Source organism: Battus philenor, unplaced genomic scaffold (genome assembly GCF_028537555.1).
Source record: "Battus philenor isolate CCGP_79_NKW_IND1 unplaced genomic scaffold, ilBatPhil1.0.hap1 SCAF_9, whole genome shotgun sequence".
Taxonomy (NCBI): domain Eukaryota; kingdom Metazoa; phylum Arthropoda; class Insecta; order Lepidoptera; family Papilionidae; genus Battus; species Battus philenor.
Genome location: NW_027181759.1, coordinates 12,350,533 through 12,368,073, shown reverse-complemented (window position 1 = coordinate 12,368,073; position 17,541 = coordinate 12,350,533). Strand labels below are relative to the sequence as shown.

Here is a 17,541-nt window from a genome sequence, read left to right as displayed (position 1 = left end):
GTAGTGATTCAGGTGAGTTCTATTCAGGAACCAATTGTTTTAATTCATATTTTATTCATTAATTATATAGGATTTTCACTGCTCATAAACAAGTTTACAGAAAATGGTTAGCAGCGTCTTTTGCGTACCATTACACCATACTGCGATCACCAACCCTATAAACATCTTTGGAAAAGGCCTATGACCACGGCTAAAAAAAAAGTTTAGAAAAATGGCACAGACTATTAAGAGCCTTGGCAGGTTATATAGGGGTCTATAGTTAACACTGTATAGAATTCTGGTTTAATAAAATTGTGTGTCACCTACATTTATCTCTTTTTAAACTACCTCTGACGTCTTATTGATTAGAAAACTAAATCTTGGGACTTCAGTTTTACTTCATGTAATCCGTCCTGTTCACCAGCAGTATTCTCTCCATAATTCGTGTCTCTAGTAAATCTCTTCTCGCGGGCGGGCGAGAATGAATTGCGATGAACGTGCGGGAACCACTAAATGCATCCTTTTATAAACTAACGTTATATATTTCGACACGATAGTAAATATTTCTTACTTTTCGTTTAATTTTACGTTAAATATTCGTTGCATGTTTCAGGCAATAATTATCATTCAAGTAAAACAATTCATCGCTAATGTGACGTAAGACATCGGTTGTTATTTTTTTATTATAAGTATCTTAGTTATATTAATTTTTTGATATACCCTATCCATTAATCAATGGTTTCAGAACGCAATGATAACAAAGTAAGAAAAAGCATTTTTATAAATGCAATAACATCATATTAAAAATTAATTATTGTTTATTATCTGTCTTTGTAGCCTTTGAATTTCAAGAAATTATTGGCCTGTCAGATTACATTTTATTGTAACGTATTTCAGAGTGATCACTTTGTAAAGAGTGATTGGAAATAGGTTAAGTTTTTTGTAAATAAATGAACTTTAAAAACACCTTTTTAAGGGCTTTACACCTATTACCAATCATCCTGTATTTTTATTCTAACATCGAATTCACAAGACAAATCGATACTGTGTTCATATTAGACCTCTACATTAGTTAATTGTGAAAGAAAAACCGATTATTACAAAAATTACTTTGCGGCATACTAGGTCACACTGTACAATAATGTATAACAGTTTATTTGAACTAACGCAACAATGGAAGTAAAACTACTTCAGATATTCAGATTTAGATTCATTACGCCACCGCACGCTGTCTAACCGGTTTACTTCACCGCATTCACCGCTTCCATTCTCCCGTCTTCCGCCCAGTCGGTGAAATTGGATGAGCTGAACGCTGATGCATCTTACACTACCATCGGAACTCACAAATTTTACGAACAAAGCTTCTGCAGATAACTAACATTCTCCACAATTTGACTATTTATATATGTAAAAGCTTTAAAGGGTTGAATTTATAGCTCACTTGCTGTCAGTTAATACAGTGCACTCTATCCAAAAAAATAATAATTACAGAAATAATAAATGACGTTATTATAACATGTTAAGAAAGAGGATTTTCAAAATTCTTATTTCTAACAAAATTAATTATTATTTGCTAGAGGTCATGATCAATTGCCAGTCACATTTCTAAAGATCAAGTTTATTAATGTAACATATTTCAGAGTAATCACTTTATACAAGATGATTGCAAATAGGTGTCTTTAATGATTTTTGCTTACAAATAAGCTATACTCACCCCTTTAAAGCAGTTTTACCAATAACTAAACACCCTATATAGATTAGTTTGACAACACTCAATTATAAATGTGTATATACTCGTATATATACATTTATAATTGAGTGTTGTCATACTTAATATATATATATATATATATATATATATATATATATATATATAGAGTAGTTCGATTCTGTGAAAAATTCAAATGAGTTTTAATGGTAGTGGAAAACTAAAATACGATTGCCTTAAAAAGTACTTCACCGGATGCGATCCCTCCGATGCGACACCGGACGGAAAATTGAATGCGAGCGCTGATCTCGGTTTCTTATTCGTAGATAGCTGCATTAGATGCACAAAGAAATCGCATACATTCAGAGAAATCTTTCACGAAAGCTTTTTATCCATACTTATCACTATTCGTTATAAAGGGATTCAATATAAAACGCAATGTAAGATTTGATTAAGACAACTTTTTTAGATTCCTTCATCATCATCATCGTCTTTTCAGCAGTCGGACACCTGAAGTTTTTAATTATCACCAATATTAATTTCATTTCATGAAATTCAAATGCGTATGATTTTGCGATGTATGTTACAATTTTCGGAGCTGATATCGCAACTGGTTCTATTGAAAATCTATGAGATAGGATTATGCTCAGCAGCGAACGTTTTAAAAAAGGCTACGTCATGTTTATCATGCCGGTCTATAAACGCCCTTTACAAAGCATCCCGAACAGATTTAACCTCAAAATTTCTTAGTTCAAATAAGTATTTACACGCAATTTTTAATCGTAAAAAATTTTAACATTATAATTAGGAAGCTATCGCTGTCAAGGATACACCTTCAAAACAATAATACACCTTTTAATAATTACGTTCAAAAAAATATGTGTCTATCCTAAAATAATTATTTTTAAATATTGCGCTACCTTACAATTGGATTACGTGAAATAATAATCAAAATTTAATTTTCTTCCTGACATTGTTCGCTAAATTTATAATTAATTCGCTATTATTTTGGAAAATTTGATAAAAGTTACACGAATTTTCTTTTGTTTCGGTATATCGATCGTTGCATTCTCCGCTTCCAGTACGCCGAAGCGATGACGATTGGAGGGCGCTCGATGTAACGACAAGTACGAGAGTACTCAAAGCACTTGTTCTAGAACGCACTCGAACGCTGCCGCTTGACTTTCCGCCTTGCGAATTAATTAAGCACACCTATGACCAGGCCAACGTGGTAATTTATCAAGCCTGTTGTTAATTGCATTGCTTTCTAATGGAATAAGAAGTAAGGAAACCGTAGAACGAAAGTGATCGTCGTAAACTAGTGGATTGGTAAGTTGAAACGCCAGAGAATAGACCACGTAGCATACAGAACAGATGCGCTTTGTAGTTTTGGACTAGAGAACACGACTCGGCAGCTTGAAATAGAACTATTTACCCACAAAGAGGACAGACGACCTGGTTAAGGTGATCGGAAGACGCTGGATACAGAACCGCTTCCAACAGATCTTTTCAAATCTATGGATGAGGTCTAAGTCTGGTTGTGAACGTTTAACGGTAAAAATGTTAATGATGAAAAAATCTGTAGCAACTGTACAAAATATATTTAACGTAAGTATTATTAATTATATAAATAATAATAAACAAGTTTATTTTTAAAAAATGTTTATTTTTCTAATATATTTGATTTATGTATCGATTTATGAACGCAATTATTATGTATTCTTACGTATTTTTAATATTTATATTTATATGTAGTGTACTACTTTTCTGCAATAGTGATTCCTTCCTATGGTTTTCTGCGATAGAACTCGTAGCGATAAAGCCTATTATTACACAAGCTATAGAGATTTTTGTTTATACAAAAATCATTTTAGAATTAAAAACTTACATGTAGTGTTAAAAGAAAGTTGGGTGTATTTATCGGAGTTTATATAAAAAAGAGTGAAGTAATAATATCTAAACGTAATATTAATAAATTTATTTGAATGCGACAGAGGCTTTATAAATTTAGTAGCTCTTTTGGGAACAACTGCGCTCGATATTATAATACACTCCCGTGCAATAATAATGGTAAAATAAATTTTTAAGATTTATAGATCAAAAATATTTAAAAAAAAAACTGTTACTTAATATGATGACAATAGTTATTATCTTAAATATCTAGAAAAACACTCCCATTTTAGATCAGTGCGCATTTGAAACTTATAGCTTTACTTTTTGTCTTTTTTATGACGTTCTATAATGGTCAAATATAAAATGTAAATATAAGTTGAATTAATAAATATCTTAGTACCAAATAAAGATTATTACTAATAAATGATAGACATTTCATCTTTCGCCTACAAGTTCGTTACATTTTTATTCCACATAATACATACCAGACATACGTAACATATTTCAAAAAGATTAAAAAAAAAACGTTTCATCATTTCTAATTAACCTTTTTTATATAAACCTATTTCGTATTATTGTTCGTGAACAATGATACGCAGAATGGATCGGTGAATGCGAGTGAATTTGGAAATAGCGTTTGCAACCGAACAAAGGATTTGGTCGGCGGCCGCAGTGAAATGTTCGCAAATATGATATAATTAATTGAATTAAAATCAAATCAATAATCCGGCATTGACAAATACATATTTATTAATTTATTTTATAGAACCCAAATAACGCCACAATGATCGATTTTGCGCTGCCCGCATGAAGCGATTACCACAACTTTGACTATGTCGTCGTTCTATCTTATAGGCGGCCCACCTTCATTATAACCTTATTGTCTCCGTATGAGAACCTTTCAATCCCAATAGCCGTTTGCACGAGCCATGTGCTTCTCCCACTGCCATTTCAGAAGAGCAATTCCTGTAGTTACGCCAGTAACCTTAGTTCTTCCGCGTATAATAGTAGAAAAGTGTCTACGTAACGCGCTGGGTATGTGAGAATTAAAATATTACGTAAATAAATTGCTGAAAGTCATTATTATTCTTCACTAGCAGTTGAAGTCTTGTTGTTATGGATTTTAACAATCGTAGGTTCGATTCCAGGCAGAGTTTCATTTCGAAAGAATTGTATAACCTTTTCACTAAGGTTATAGTTGTAAACGAGTGTAAGTCATCTGTGCCTGCCTTCGGCGATGTGTATAGCTTCAGCTATCGACTTTGAGAATTGAAATTTGGCAGAAATATTAATATTCCTTCAGCCAAGAGGTCATATAATAACAGGTTTTAAGGCTTAAATATTTGATAAATATATATATTTGAATGTAACGACAATAACTAAAATTTTAATGAATAGTGCTTTACCTGCAAATCTTTAGTCAATAACACAAAACGTTAAACAGTTAAAGTGTAGAGCAATCATCGATTTATCCGTCCGTTCGACAATGCGTTAATAAATTAACAAAATTGTATTTGCCGCTCCCGAGAAATCCGATTTTGCAATTACTGAACTCTACGCGGAACAAAACTAGGAAGCTGTGATAGAGTATTTACTATTACGTAGTTGCCAATTGATTCTTTATTTCCAGAACATTCTTGTCACTTTTTCGTCAGTTTCATTCCAGACTCTTTTTTTTTTCTATTTATCAACCATTTTGGAACATTTATAGAGATCACTTGTGAACGTTCTGCAGGAAATCCATGGTAAACGACGTAGCTTTAAGAATTGATAGCTTTAAATGGCAGTTGGCGTGGCACATCGCATATGCAACCGACAACCGTCGGGGCCGAAAGGTTCTCGAATGGCGGCCATGAGCCGATAGACACGGCGTGGGTAAGCCCCCACTAGAAGGGCCAATTATATAGTTGAGATCGCAGGAAGTCCCCGAATAAGGGCAGAGATTGACCCAAATTTTAATTCTTTTTTAAAAATTAGTGACAGACACAAACATTATACATATATAAAGTTTTACAACATTTCACAGTCCTTTGTTTTTGAAAATACCTCACTTTGTGTCGTGATTTCGTCCAAAAAAAACACGACGCGAATTGAAACTCCGCAGAGTGAATTAAGATTTTCTATAGCAAACGATTTAAAGATCAAAGATAGGTTCCAGGGTCACAAAAATACTACTTTTTAAAAAGAAAATTGAACAAAATAAACATTTAAAAAACAAAAATAATATAACTCAGCCAACAAATGAATTGGAATAATATTTACTTTTTTTGCAACCGAGAAACAACACGTAAAAATTTATATAAACTTATTATTCTCTTTTAAAAAAAGCACAACACACTACGTAATTGAAACTAAACTCTAAAATTAGAAAAACAAAGTGAAAATAAAACTTTATTCAAATTTCGTTGATCTTTAGTTAGAAAGAAAATCCACGAGTTTTGATGGCATGGCGCAATTAGAAACAAGTGTTGCCATAATTAGAAAAAAAAATTTCAAACAAAATTGAAGACTCGAACTCAAAACAACGCAACCTCGAAAATTTAACGACGCACAGCGAAAATTAATACTAATTAAGCAGCGTCGCAACTTCGCAAAAAACGTAAAACGAAACGACGCTAAGCGAGGTATTGGTGTATATTATTGAATAAATCTAATTATAGCATTCAACTAGGTGGACCGAAGACATAACTAAGGTTTCGAGAAGCTGCTGTAAAATAAATTACAAACACATTCCGGGAACATTTTACCTCACAACTATACGTTGGAAAACGCTTTTGTTCACATAAAAATTCTATAATTCTTTAGAAAACTGAGTCATCTAAGCTTTACGAATTGACTTTGTTTTATTTGTAATGAGTCACACAATACTAACGATGAAAGTTAGCTGTAATAATAAAAATGATTCTGAGTCAGACAATATTTCATGAAAAAAGGAAACAAAATATACAATTTATTATTTGTATTGACCTACATGTGAATATGTCGTAATTCCTTTGTAATTTATGTATAATATTCTTCTAGTTGCCCAATAATGCTGTACCTGTTCTATGTCTACGTCCACCGGCGCCCTTCCTACGTTGAAAAAAGTAAAATAAATAAATAAACAATATGAATAAAATAAAATTATTCGTCTATTTATTTGTTATTGTAGTATATTTTCAATTTGCGCTGATCCATGGCTTGATAGTCTTTATGACTATACAAGTCTGATTCGTCAATACTCTAACATGTATTTGACTTATTTTTATTTTCATCTAACAAGTAAAGTAATAACCGAAAAGTCTTAACTTAAATTATTTACCCCTCGCCTATTTATTATCTGTGACGGAACAACATTCAACGCCTCGTCGAAATTTAATTTACTTGCCCTGTGATCACGAGATGCTTTAAATAAATCTCGAGCCTCTTTTTCAGGAATTAATAAATAGCCGAAAACCCAAATCGAGTGAATTAAAAATAGAGAATTCATTTTTAATTCACTCGATTTGGGTCGATTTGGGATCATTATATTTAAAAGCCAAATATTTATTATTGAGCAGTTATTTATGGAATGTTCTACCTTGATTTTTAAATCAATTTTTCTTAAATTATCATCATCATCATCATATCAGTCGATAAACATCCACTGTAAGGCATAGGCCTCCCCAAAAATTTCTCCGCCATCGTCTTGCGCTACTCACATCCAAAGACTTCGCGCAACCATGACCCTGGTAGGGGCTTACCCACACCGCGTCTACCATCTAGTGGTCGCCACTTGAGAACCTTCGAGACCCTACCCTAATGGTGAAGGAATAATACCACGCGAGCACACAAAACCTCGTTGCTAACATCTCAACGATGCTCTGTCATAAACTTTACTATAACACATAAATGTAAACAGATAACATAATCTTCTTAGGTCCAACTGAGAGAGTTTCGTTGAACGAAACTTTTCTCTTGTGCCGTCGGTGCGTCGTTGGTTTAATGCATATTGGTAAGCGCCCATCAATAACCAGTTTATATTCATCCACTCTCAGTAATTGCGTTTTGGATATTAAATTTCGTCATGATTTTTATCTATTGTCTTAACGAAGCTCAAGATCACTAGAACGTTATTGTTTTAGATGCTCTTTGAGATAATATTCTGTTTCTAGCTAAGAGTTGTTTCAACTTATCATTTAGGATTCTCGTGTGTAATTTCCTTTAAGCCCAATTGAATGATAAATGATTTTTACTTGCGGACTAGATTTCGTTGGATTCACACCCGCATTGCTTTAATGGACACTGGTGTATTTACTATATTACAATTTTTGAACACAAAGTTAGATTCTTCAAAAATTTCGACGAACTTCGTGCAGCGGCTAAAGTGCAACAGGATTAACTCGGGACGTAACTGTGAGAAACTTTCCTGGTAATATTTCCACAGGTGTATAAATAGCAATGTAACGTTGACAAATACAACAAGATTCGTTTCCGGGGGCGGCCTCCCGCCCTTAAGCCGCAATTTGCGTGGGCGATCCGAGGTAGGATCCGTATCCTACCTCGGATATACTCAATACCGTACACCAATGTTCAACTGAAGTACGGCTACCCAGTAAACACTTTTTGAACCTCCCGAGGTCCGTGATTACGTACCGAGGCAAGCCCTAGAATAGAATCTTCAAGGAAAGCGAAGCCGTGAATGCCCAAAGCAAACCTGGCGGCGGACGATCACCGTAGAAGTGAAGGCAATTGGATTGACTTGAATCTTAGGGACATATGAATAAATGATGATGATGTTTCATAAACTCAGTTCCAACGAAGCTGTAAAAGCTACCGGACAGCATTAAAATCCATAGAAACAATACTATACTAAATATACAAATATTCCGTAATGACAATTCGTATAGAAAAGTCATGCGGTCTATTTTAATCAACATTATTTTATTTGATTTAAAATAGGGAACCTCTCTCTACATTTTAGATTCTGTACTCCTAAAAAATAATTGATTTAAAGGTTTGGAAATTATTTCTATACTTTGCGAAAATTAAGAAGTTACGTTTACTTAATTGTCGTATAATACCACATTAGCATAGATACGTACATAACGCAGATAACCACAAAATTTCATTTAATTTTTCTTCTTTGAAATGTATCTATTAATAATATTCAGTCTCATTTTAATTTTAATGTAGCGCTATAATTTCCAATGCTGAATAAACAATATTTAAATATACGCAAAGTGGTGCATAGCAATATTATTTTTATAATAAATTCTTTTTAAATTTTCATTTAAATTGTTCGTTTAAAACTTAATGCATAATTAAACATTCTACGATAATGGTTCAATAAAAATTCAATGCGTTTATGGATATTTGGCTATAATTTATTATATAGTTACCCAAAAGTATTTCACTAGGGATTTTCGTTTATATAGCTCTCATGAAAATAATCTAGATTAGATAATATCTGTTTACAATTGTACTAGTCCAACGGAGACTAATTAAACAACAAATAAAGTAAATATACTATCCGCCAATGCAATATAATAATAAAAAATGAATAAATTACAAAAAAAAAAACTTTTCTTAGCGACTGTGTTGAGTGATGCGCGTGTTGCCACATTCACGGCAGTCTTATGTACGAATTCCTAAGGACCGAGAACACTGGACTTTTTCAACATTTATAAAAATATTACCAAATGAAACGAGCAGTTACTGAATTTTAAACCTGGCAACACCTTCGGCAATTTATTTTAATTTTTATAGAAGAGAATTGCACAGAGTTATAGCGCATAGTCTTCCAGTAGCCCTAAAAACTTTAAATTTTATTAAAACGTCATGATTAAAGTTTATTGTACCGAACTTACTGAGTTCCGTCATGATAAGTGTGGTCACTCTGATAGTATATGTATTGAACCTACACAAGGTTTCGTAAAAGAATAAATGTATCTATTTCAAAATCTAGTACTACCACCTTAAATGAGCGAGCGGTGAGACGAAAAGGAGTATTGGAGGCTCCATTCCTTCAGTCCGTTGTCAACGCCCACAACAGCAGCGATCTAACATTATGTTTATTGCTCATGTTTTCCTTACTCACACCTCTCCGCGCTTGTCTATGAGGCGGCACAGCGGTTACGGAGCATTATATTTATAGTCTTCAAACTAACTCGTGATGTTTAGTGAATTGCTGTTCAGTAACAGATACAGCACCGTTATGCCTGTCCACAGTAACACAAAAAGTATAATAGATTCTTATAAAAAACTACTGTTGTTATCTTAAATATTGAGATACATCTTTCGGTATCTTGCTCGGTTCTTTTACCATTAACAAAACTCGATCAATATAAAATAAATATTTTTTAAAAAGATTTATATAACGGTATTTATTTAATAATGTTTTCTAAATTCACTTATCTTAAGTCAAACTGCTATCTCAAATACAATTCGAAAGATTTTCCATTTTAAATTACAAATTCCTTAGCAACGATGTTTTGCGTTCTAAAGTTACGAAGTCAATAAATACTCTCGCTTCTAAATAGATCGGGTATACGACAAAGTTTACGTTCGATCGAGTCTTACACAACACTACTCAGCGGAGCGAACTTCTCGCAGGCTTGCCGGCAAAGGCTTATTAGGTTGATGTTGTGCACCATGCAAGATGCGCCTGGCGACGGCAATCGATGTTACCATGACAACTTCCCTGTTCGCGAAGGACGCTTACAACACAACGACGCGCTTACGAATAGCGGTGACTCATTTGATTTATAAAATATGCTAATTTGCATAAGGTCATACTTAAAGTCTGACGAATTGTTGCGCAATAATTTTATATTAAACATAATTGCTATTATATTATTGCAGGCGCCGTACAGATCATGATAAAATGGTTTTAAAAACGTAATTATTATCTATTTTTACTCTACATATACATTTATCTAAATAATATAAATTACATTAAAAATACTAACACTTCATTATTTAGTAGCCACCATATGGCTGAAGTATAGTAAAGTCTACAATAATAGTAAAAGATATTTTCAATATTCAATTTATTAACATTTATGCACATTGGACATTGGTATATATTCCAAGAAATAAAATTACAATCACGATTTTCTTCCCCTGCACTATACAAATAAATTTGGTAACAAAATATAAATTAATTTGTTAACCGGTCGTTATCGTCTCGCACGATACTAAAGGTATTGTTTCACAGACGGGAGATACCGCCCGCAGATGAGCTCCCCTGTTTCACTCGATTTCTCGATAACATAATTTATGGTTGTATTTCAAAGCATCTTCCTAACAATATAAGATATTGAGGTACATCATGTTATTACATTATCATTAAATACATTTTAAAATTGCTTTGTTATAAGATATGAAATAATTAATGACCAGTAAGAATAATAGAATCACATATTTCTTTATAAGTATTTAAACATTGTTAAGTAAATTTTAAGTTTATATTCTAACCGAGTCTATGTAATATACTAATATATAAAAATAAAAATTATAAGAATAATTTCTCTCTAATATATATAAAATTGTATATTTCATTAAGATTAAAGTACCTTTTTATCGTTTTAGTGTGACACAAAAAAAATAAATGATACGATTGTTTTTGATAAATATATGATATTACACACTGAAACGTTAAGCTTCCTACCCAACTTCGTGCGAGCGTCATCATAGAATCTGAATTATGAAGACTTAATTTTATTTTAGTTCATGTGTTCATGGAGCCTCTTTCATGAAGCTGTAAAAGCCTTAGGACTGACAGCATTAACTTCATCAGGGACAATAGAAATATATGAACAGGTTTTATGGGTTATTCAGTTTATAATAGTGCTTAAAAGAACCAAAAGATGTCAGTAGCGCCCTTTAGTAGCACTATATTCTTGAATTCATTCATTGATATTTATTTTGCTATCGAAAACAAATAAATGCAACACCTATTTTTTAGTAATGTTTTCATTAACCGCGTATTTCTTAATTTCCTAGTATCCATTGTAAGTCCTTCTGTACTAAACATAAAACTAATAAGCTTAACTGTTTTATATACTATTTTATTAGAATAAATGCAAAACGTATTGTTTAAAACTCAGCGTTATGCAATATAATAAGAATAAACATTTTTTTTATAAAAAATAAAAATTAATTGTTGGTTTGACATTCTTAATGATTAATCATAACATTACTTGTATCTGTATAGTTTGTAAAAGGCAACACCAAAAACCAGTCACGTCACGTCGTGGTTTAGTGTGGGTGCGTCTGCATTTGTACGTTTATGAATATGTTAGTGGTTTTTAGTGTTTGTATGTATTTCTGACGCCGTTGTTAGTCGCCTGTCATTTCTCTAATTTTGGATTTTATCACTAAAACTCACCAAACTGTCGTCTTTAGGTATGTATAATGTATTTTACAACCAAAGTCAATATCTAGTGCATAGATGTCTGTTCGTTTTTCCGTGCCTAAGCTGTGCATGTAACCTGTTAGGCAGGCGTTGTCTCTGCACTGGCTTAATAATTCAATGAAATTGTAACTGCAGTTTTCATGTTTTATTACGTTACTTGTTATTAATTAATTTAACGGTGAGTTTCTTATCATTGTATTTTAAGAAAAGTTTTGAAGTTTATCTTGACACGGTCTAGGTGCTGGTAACGAAGTGTAGAACTGAGAGGGGCACTCAAAGTCAGTCGGCTTTTCGATGCCGGTCGGTATAGTTGTGTTAAAGTGCAATATAGCATGCATTTATAATGGTAGGCCCGTGTTATGTCGGCTTGTTTGTTTATGATGTGTCTGTGGAGTGATCTAAGTGTATGTTTTGTTTCAGGCTGGCAGAATGCTAAAATTCATAAGAGGGAAGGGTCAACAGCCCTCTGCTGAACGGCAGAAACTTCAGAATGAACTGTTTGCTTTCCGCAAGGTAAGTCATACATGTTAATTATAAGCATATTTCATGGTTTAGATGTTTTTAAATTGTTATTTGTAAATAATCATGTTTACTTATTCATAATTAAAAGAAGTTGTGTGTGTAGCCTTTTCAGATTTTACAACTTTATATCAGTACTAATAGATTTTAATTCAACATCCTATTAAGTATAATGTAGAATTGTAAAGAATTATAGATGACGCTGTATGTAATAGTTATCATCTATTAATATTTTTGATAGAATTTGTTATAAAAATTTGAAATTAACTTTGAAATATAAAGTATTACTATTAAAATATGTTAACATTTACAACATTAATTAATAATTTTTGTTGTAAGATTTAGATAACATAGATATGTTTTTTGTATAACAAATGAGAATAGATGCAATATTATGATAGCAAGGCAAGAAAAATTATGTTTATATTATTTGAAATGAATAAATCAAAATTATGTTTATACATTTTCTAATCTGAACTAGTTGAAAGCTAGCCGACAAGATTTATAGTGAATGGAATACCACATTAATCATATTCGAGTGGCTCTATGAATCCACATTTGATTTCATGATTATTATTATTCAAAATGAAAGATGTCTGATGTAGTTGCCATCTTTATTTTGAATAACTTCTTAGGCTTAAAGAATATTTATGAGTTTAATAAATGTAAATATATGTTTTTATTTTTAGTTATTTGGATGTATTTTCTTTGGCATCACATATATTATTTATTGCATTATGTTCACTTTATACATTAAACACCATAAACAATGTTTTTCAATATTTTATCTCATGATTCTTCTAGTAATTTTTATTTGATTTTGTTCAAGCTATTTAAGTATTAGTAATATTTTTAGTGCCTACTTACATAAATAGTAAATAAATATTTCCTTTAAAAGCAAATATCTCTTTAAATTCTTTCTTACTTACATTCTTATAATAGATAGATATCTATTACAATGTATCAATATATATCTATATATTTTATTTTGTTTTGTACTTTAGGTAACATAAATTCATTGGTTCATACCTAATCTATCTTTAAAATCATTAACCTGAATTACAGTGTTTGTTTTACACAATCTTATCATACCAAGCCTTACACTGTATTTGTTTTAAGATTAGATGCGTCAGTTTATTTTTATGGCATCTGTGGTTACATTTGCGCTTTAAAAATGGGCCATGGCCATAGTAAAACACTGATTATGAAATGGTTTATCAAGCTTATATTTTGATGCAATTTTTTTTATGACATATCCCCACATTTGATTTATTAAACTTGTATTTACATGGTAAATACATTTGTTGTTAAAAACAGCATAAACAACCATTCATTTATTATTATTAAATAGTTATGCATGTTATACATTGAGTGAATGAGTAATACATTTACCTCTTTAAAGCTACCTTTTCTAATCACACCATAAAGACTAAAGTTAAAATATCCTTCATGGGTGTGAGTGTAACCTTATTTAATGGGTTCCACAATATATCTTAGACCTTCCTTTTCTTACTTTTAATTATATTATTAAATAAATTTTATTGCAGCATTCAGGAAGTTTTTACTTGAACTAAATGTGTGGAACTTGGTTTGTTGACTCATCCACATAGTACATATTGTACTGTATCAATCTGTATCATCGAAAATTGTTTAATTTTATTTAAAAATAGCCACCATTGAGTTTTACACTGCTCTTTGCAACAGATCGATGTTTCGAATCGGAGGTAGCATGTACATGTAATGTTGAAATAATTGAATGCCTCTTAAATGAATATATTTTAAATTTGAATTATTGGGATATGATAGACTAATAATATATAAAGCAGGCAGTACAACAGTCTACAAGGACAGCGTTAATTTAAAGCTTTTACACCTATTTCCAATTATTGTTTTTATACTAATGATTTATTAATGTATTAATGATTAGTATTTAGCAATATCATTAAGCTTATGAATATGCTTTATGGTGTATTATATCAAAGCATATAATTGTAATGCTCATTAATTTACTGGTACACTTTTTAATTAAGAAAATATATAAGACAAAGTGAACTTAAAATTAAAAATAATAATTGCGACGTAATAACGCTATTTACTATAACGTTATTTATATAAATAGCATCTTGCTTAGAAAATCGATGGCGTATATACACGTTACTATGTGTTCATATAAATAAATAACTTAAATGTTTTGATTAAACATCGCTAAAGCCGTTGCTTTAGTCATAGCCGAGCCCAGCAAATTGTAACACGCGCCTACATCATGAAACAGCTTTATATTAATGGATTTCAAGGCCACGGAGCGATTTCATTTGCTCAATTGAAAAGTTTACGATTGTTACGCATCTATTATTGATTCTATGGAATGTTTTTATCAATCAATGGTAATGTAAAATGTAGATAAGGACTTACTTAGCGCTAGACAGAATTAGGGAGTTGTGGATGTACTCGAAAATGGAGGGAATTTTACTTATTCATAACGGTCCCTAAAATATGTTTATATTTAAAATAATTAATGTAATTTTAAAATAATTTATGATTTTTTAATTATAGCTATTTTTAGTCGTTTCTATGATGGATATTTTATAGTTAAAAGTAATATTTTAAAAAAATCTTATTCTTATTGTTAACTAATAAGATAATGGTGCCCTATGAGAATTAATAGTATTATTATTATTAATAATTATTAATTTGATAAAAAATGAAGCAGTTTGAACTATTATAAAATAGCATCTCTCAATTTAAAGGCACAAGCGTTTCAAACACTCCTCGATCTGAGAAGAAACCCACAAAAAATGCAGTAATAATTAGTAATTCACTGCTTTCGGACCATTTATTAAAAGTTCTACTAGAATAGTTTCAGTCGTTTTTGAATTTCGAAGCAAATTTTTCGAATAAAACCCTCTCAAAATAAGTTTCATTTTGACAAACAATACCTAAGTTTTTTTCAATTCTGTCGACTTAATAAAACCATATACTGTTTATAATATTGGTAGGTCCGTTGCGTCAGTGCAAAAGATATTACTTGCGATATTTAGCCGTCAAATAATATACGAGCTATAGACAAATGACTGAACTAATAAGGCGTATTACCTGATATCTCAATACGATAAGCATTTTTTTTTGTTTTGATCTTCTGGAAAGACAAACGATACCATGCTCTTCTACGAGCTGAGTCAAAGTACATCATAGGAGAAGCTGAACCTTCCCAGACAAACTCATTATGCCGCAGCTACAGGAAACTACTCCGTGTAGCTGTCCTCATCAGGTTTGAGTTGAATGGACGATGAAAGCCTTCATTGCTTACGAATCTAGCGCCCCGCTTAGTATCTCTTTGTGAGACTGAGGATACCCTATTCTAAAGAAAGTTTTTTCTCATGACAAGGTTTTTGCCTGGATGTTAACCATTACGTAAAATAAAAAAGCAAATAAAGGCTGACGTAACAAAGCATACGTTTCGGCCAGTGACACTTGTGAGTATGCTTTGTTCGACTGCAAATAAATTTAAATTTAATTTGGCGCGAAAACGATGATTCCTTTTTTTTAAAGAATTTGTAGATAGGTTTTTTTTTTTAAAAATGTGTACCGATAGATACGGGCAGTACGAAAACATTCGGTTCGTTGTAGGCGACGGTTATCGTCCGTTATGCCGATAGGAGATAACGACTCCGACCGATCGATACCATTATCTGCATCGAGAGCCAGTTCAACGTGCCACTTGGCCTGGGATCACATATTTGCTGTACATTTTGTTAAGTAAAAACATGCTTTTTGGTTCTTACGTTAAGGTTCAAATTGCACTGTTATAAAGCATTTCTATATTGTCAAAAACACCCATCGAAACCTTTAAGCATTTGTTCATTCTTATTTAAGAAATTTTAACAACGCAACTTATTCTCCCATATTAAAAATCAAGTGTATTATGTTAGTAATAAAGTTCGAAGTATTATATAGTGAGCAACGTGACATCTTTAGCCACACAGCAAAATTTAAGAGACTGACTTGCGAGGTGATAATTCCGTCATATAGCCCTGACTTTATACCTCTAGATTTCCTTATTTTCCGAATTCTTTAGGCGGTGTCCGGTTAACATTAAAAGAGATGACTGCCAAAGCTGCTTGACTCCTTTTTTATCATAAACCTCAAAAATTTAAGGCATTTAACGGTCTGTAGTGCTTGGGCAGCGACTTGAAATAAAATAATGTAGCAACTAATATATAATTGAGTATTCCAAATTGTATTGTTAATATGTATAAATTTTAGCTGTATTTACCCTTAAGAGAAAATTGTGTAAGAAAAATTGTAAAAAATTATAACACGCTGTCGTGCTTCGCAGCTAAGAGAAAAAAGATCCGTATCAAATAACGGCAACACTCTCCCAACTGTCTGGGTTTAGTTAAAGCCAAAAATAAATATTGTAAAAAAAACACTAGCGATACAGATTAGAATTAATAAAAAAAACTCAAAACTTCGACAGCAACGGCATGTCATCAGCCACAAGATAGTAAAAGATCGTCGATGTCAATGTTACCTATATACTATATTTAATTGCGGCTAATTATGATATTAATAGCTGAGAATTTTTTCTCCTAAAATGAATCGATGAAATTCTATAATTATTTTCGGCATGGACTAATGCTGTTTATGGTTATATTTAGTTTCACCGAGTTTGAAGTATCAGAACGTTAGAGATACAACTCGAGCCGTTCCAATATTTATTTTACAGGATGTGAAAGAGGATGCCTTTTAGATCGATTACTTATACGCTCCAGGCAGTGGCGTAGCTAGGGGGTGGCAAGAGGGGCGGTCGCCCTAGGGCACCACGGGCAAGAGGGGCACCCAAATTGAAAATATTTTTTTTGATGAACAAAAAAATGTTAAAATAAAAATGAAAACCACTATTTTAACTAGCGATGTCAGTGTTCAGATCTCCAGTGAGGCCTTTTTTTTGCCAAAAATGACATATTCAACAGATTAGTGGGGCCCTAAGAACATTTACAAATTTAATATATGCCGAAACTGGTTCGGTACAGTACGATGTCTATGTGTTACTTTCAGAGCACTA

The 17,541-nt window shown here is 32.0% G+C and overlaps 1 protein-coding gene across 4 annotated transcripts in view; it reads left to right on the top strand.

Moving 5' to 3' along the window:
* Positions 1-11,830: 11,830 nt before the first annotated feature.
* The window catches only part of l(2)gl (LLGL domain-containing protein l(2)gl), a 64,894-nt gene continuing 59,183 nt past the window's right edge, over positions 11,831-17,541 (top strand). For 2 of the 4 annotated variants that reach the window (XM_068775502.1, XM_068775506.1), the window contains exons 1-2: positions 12,245-12,303; positions 12,378-12,470. In XM_068775502.1, the coding sequence (XP_068631603.1) occupies positions 12,301-12,303; positions 12,378-12,470 (96 nt within the window). In that variant the 5' untranslated portion in view covers positions 12,245-12,300. Of the gene's footprint in view, positions 11,948-12,075; positions 12,136-12,244; positions 12,304-12,377; positions 12,471-17,541 lie in introns of those variants that run through there. The other 2 variants (XM_068775503.1, XM_068775504.1) reach the window with 2 other exon arrangements.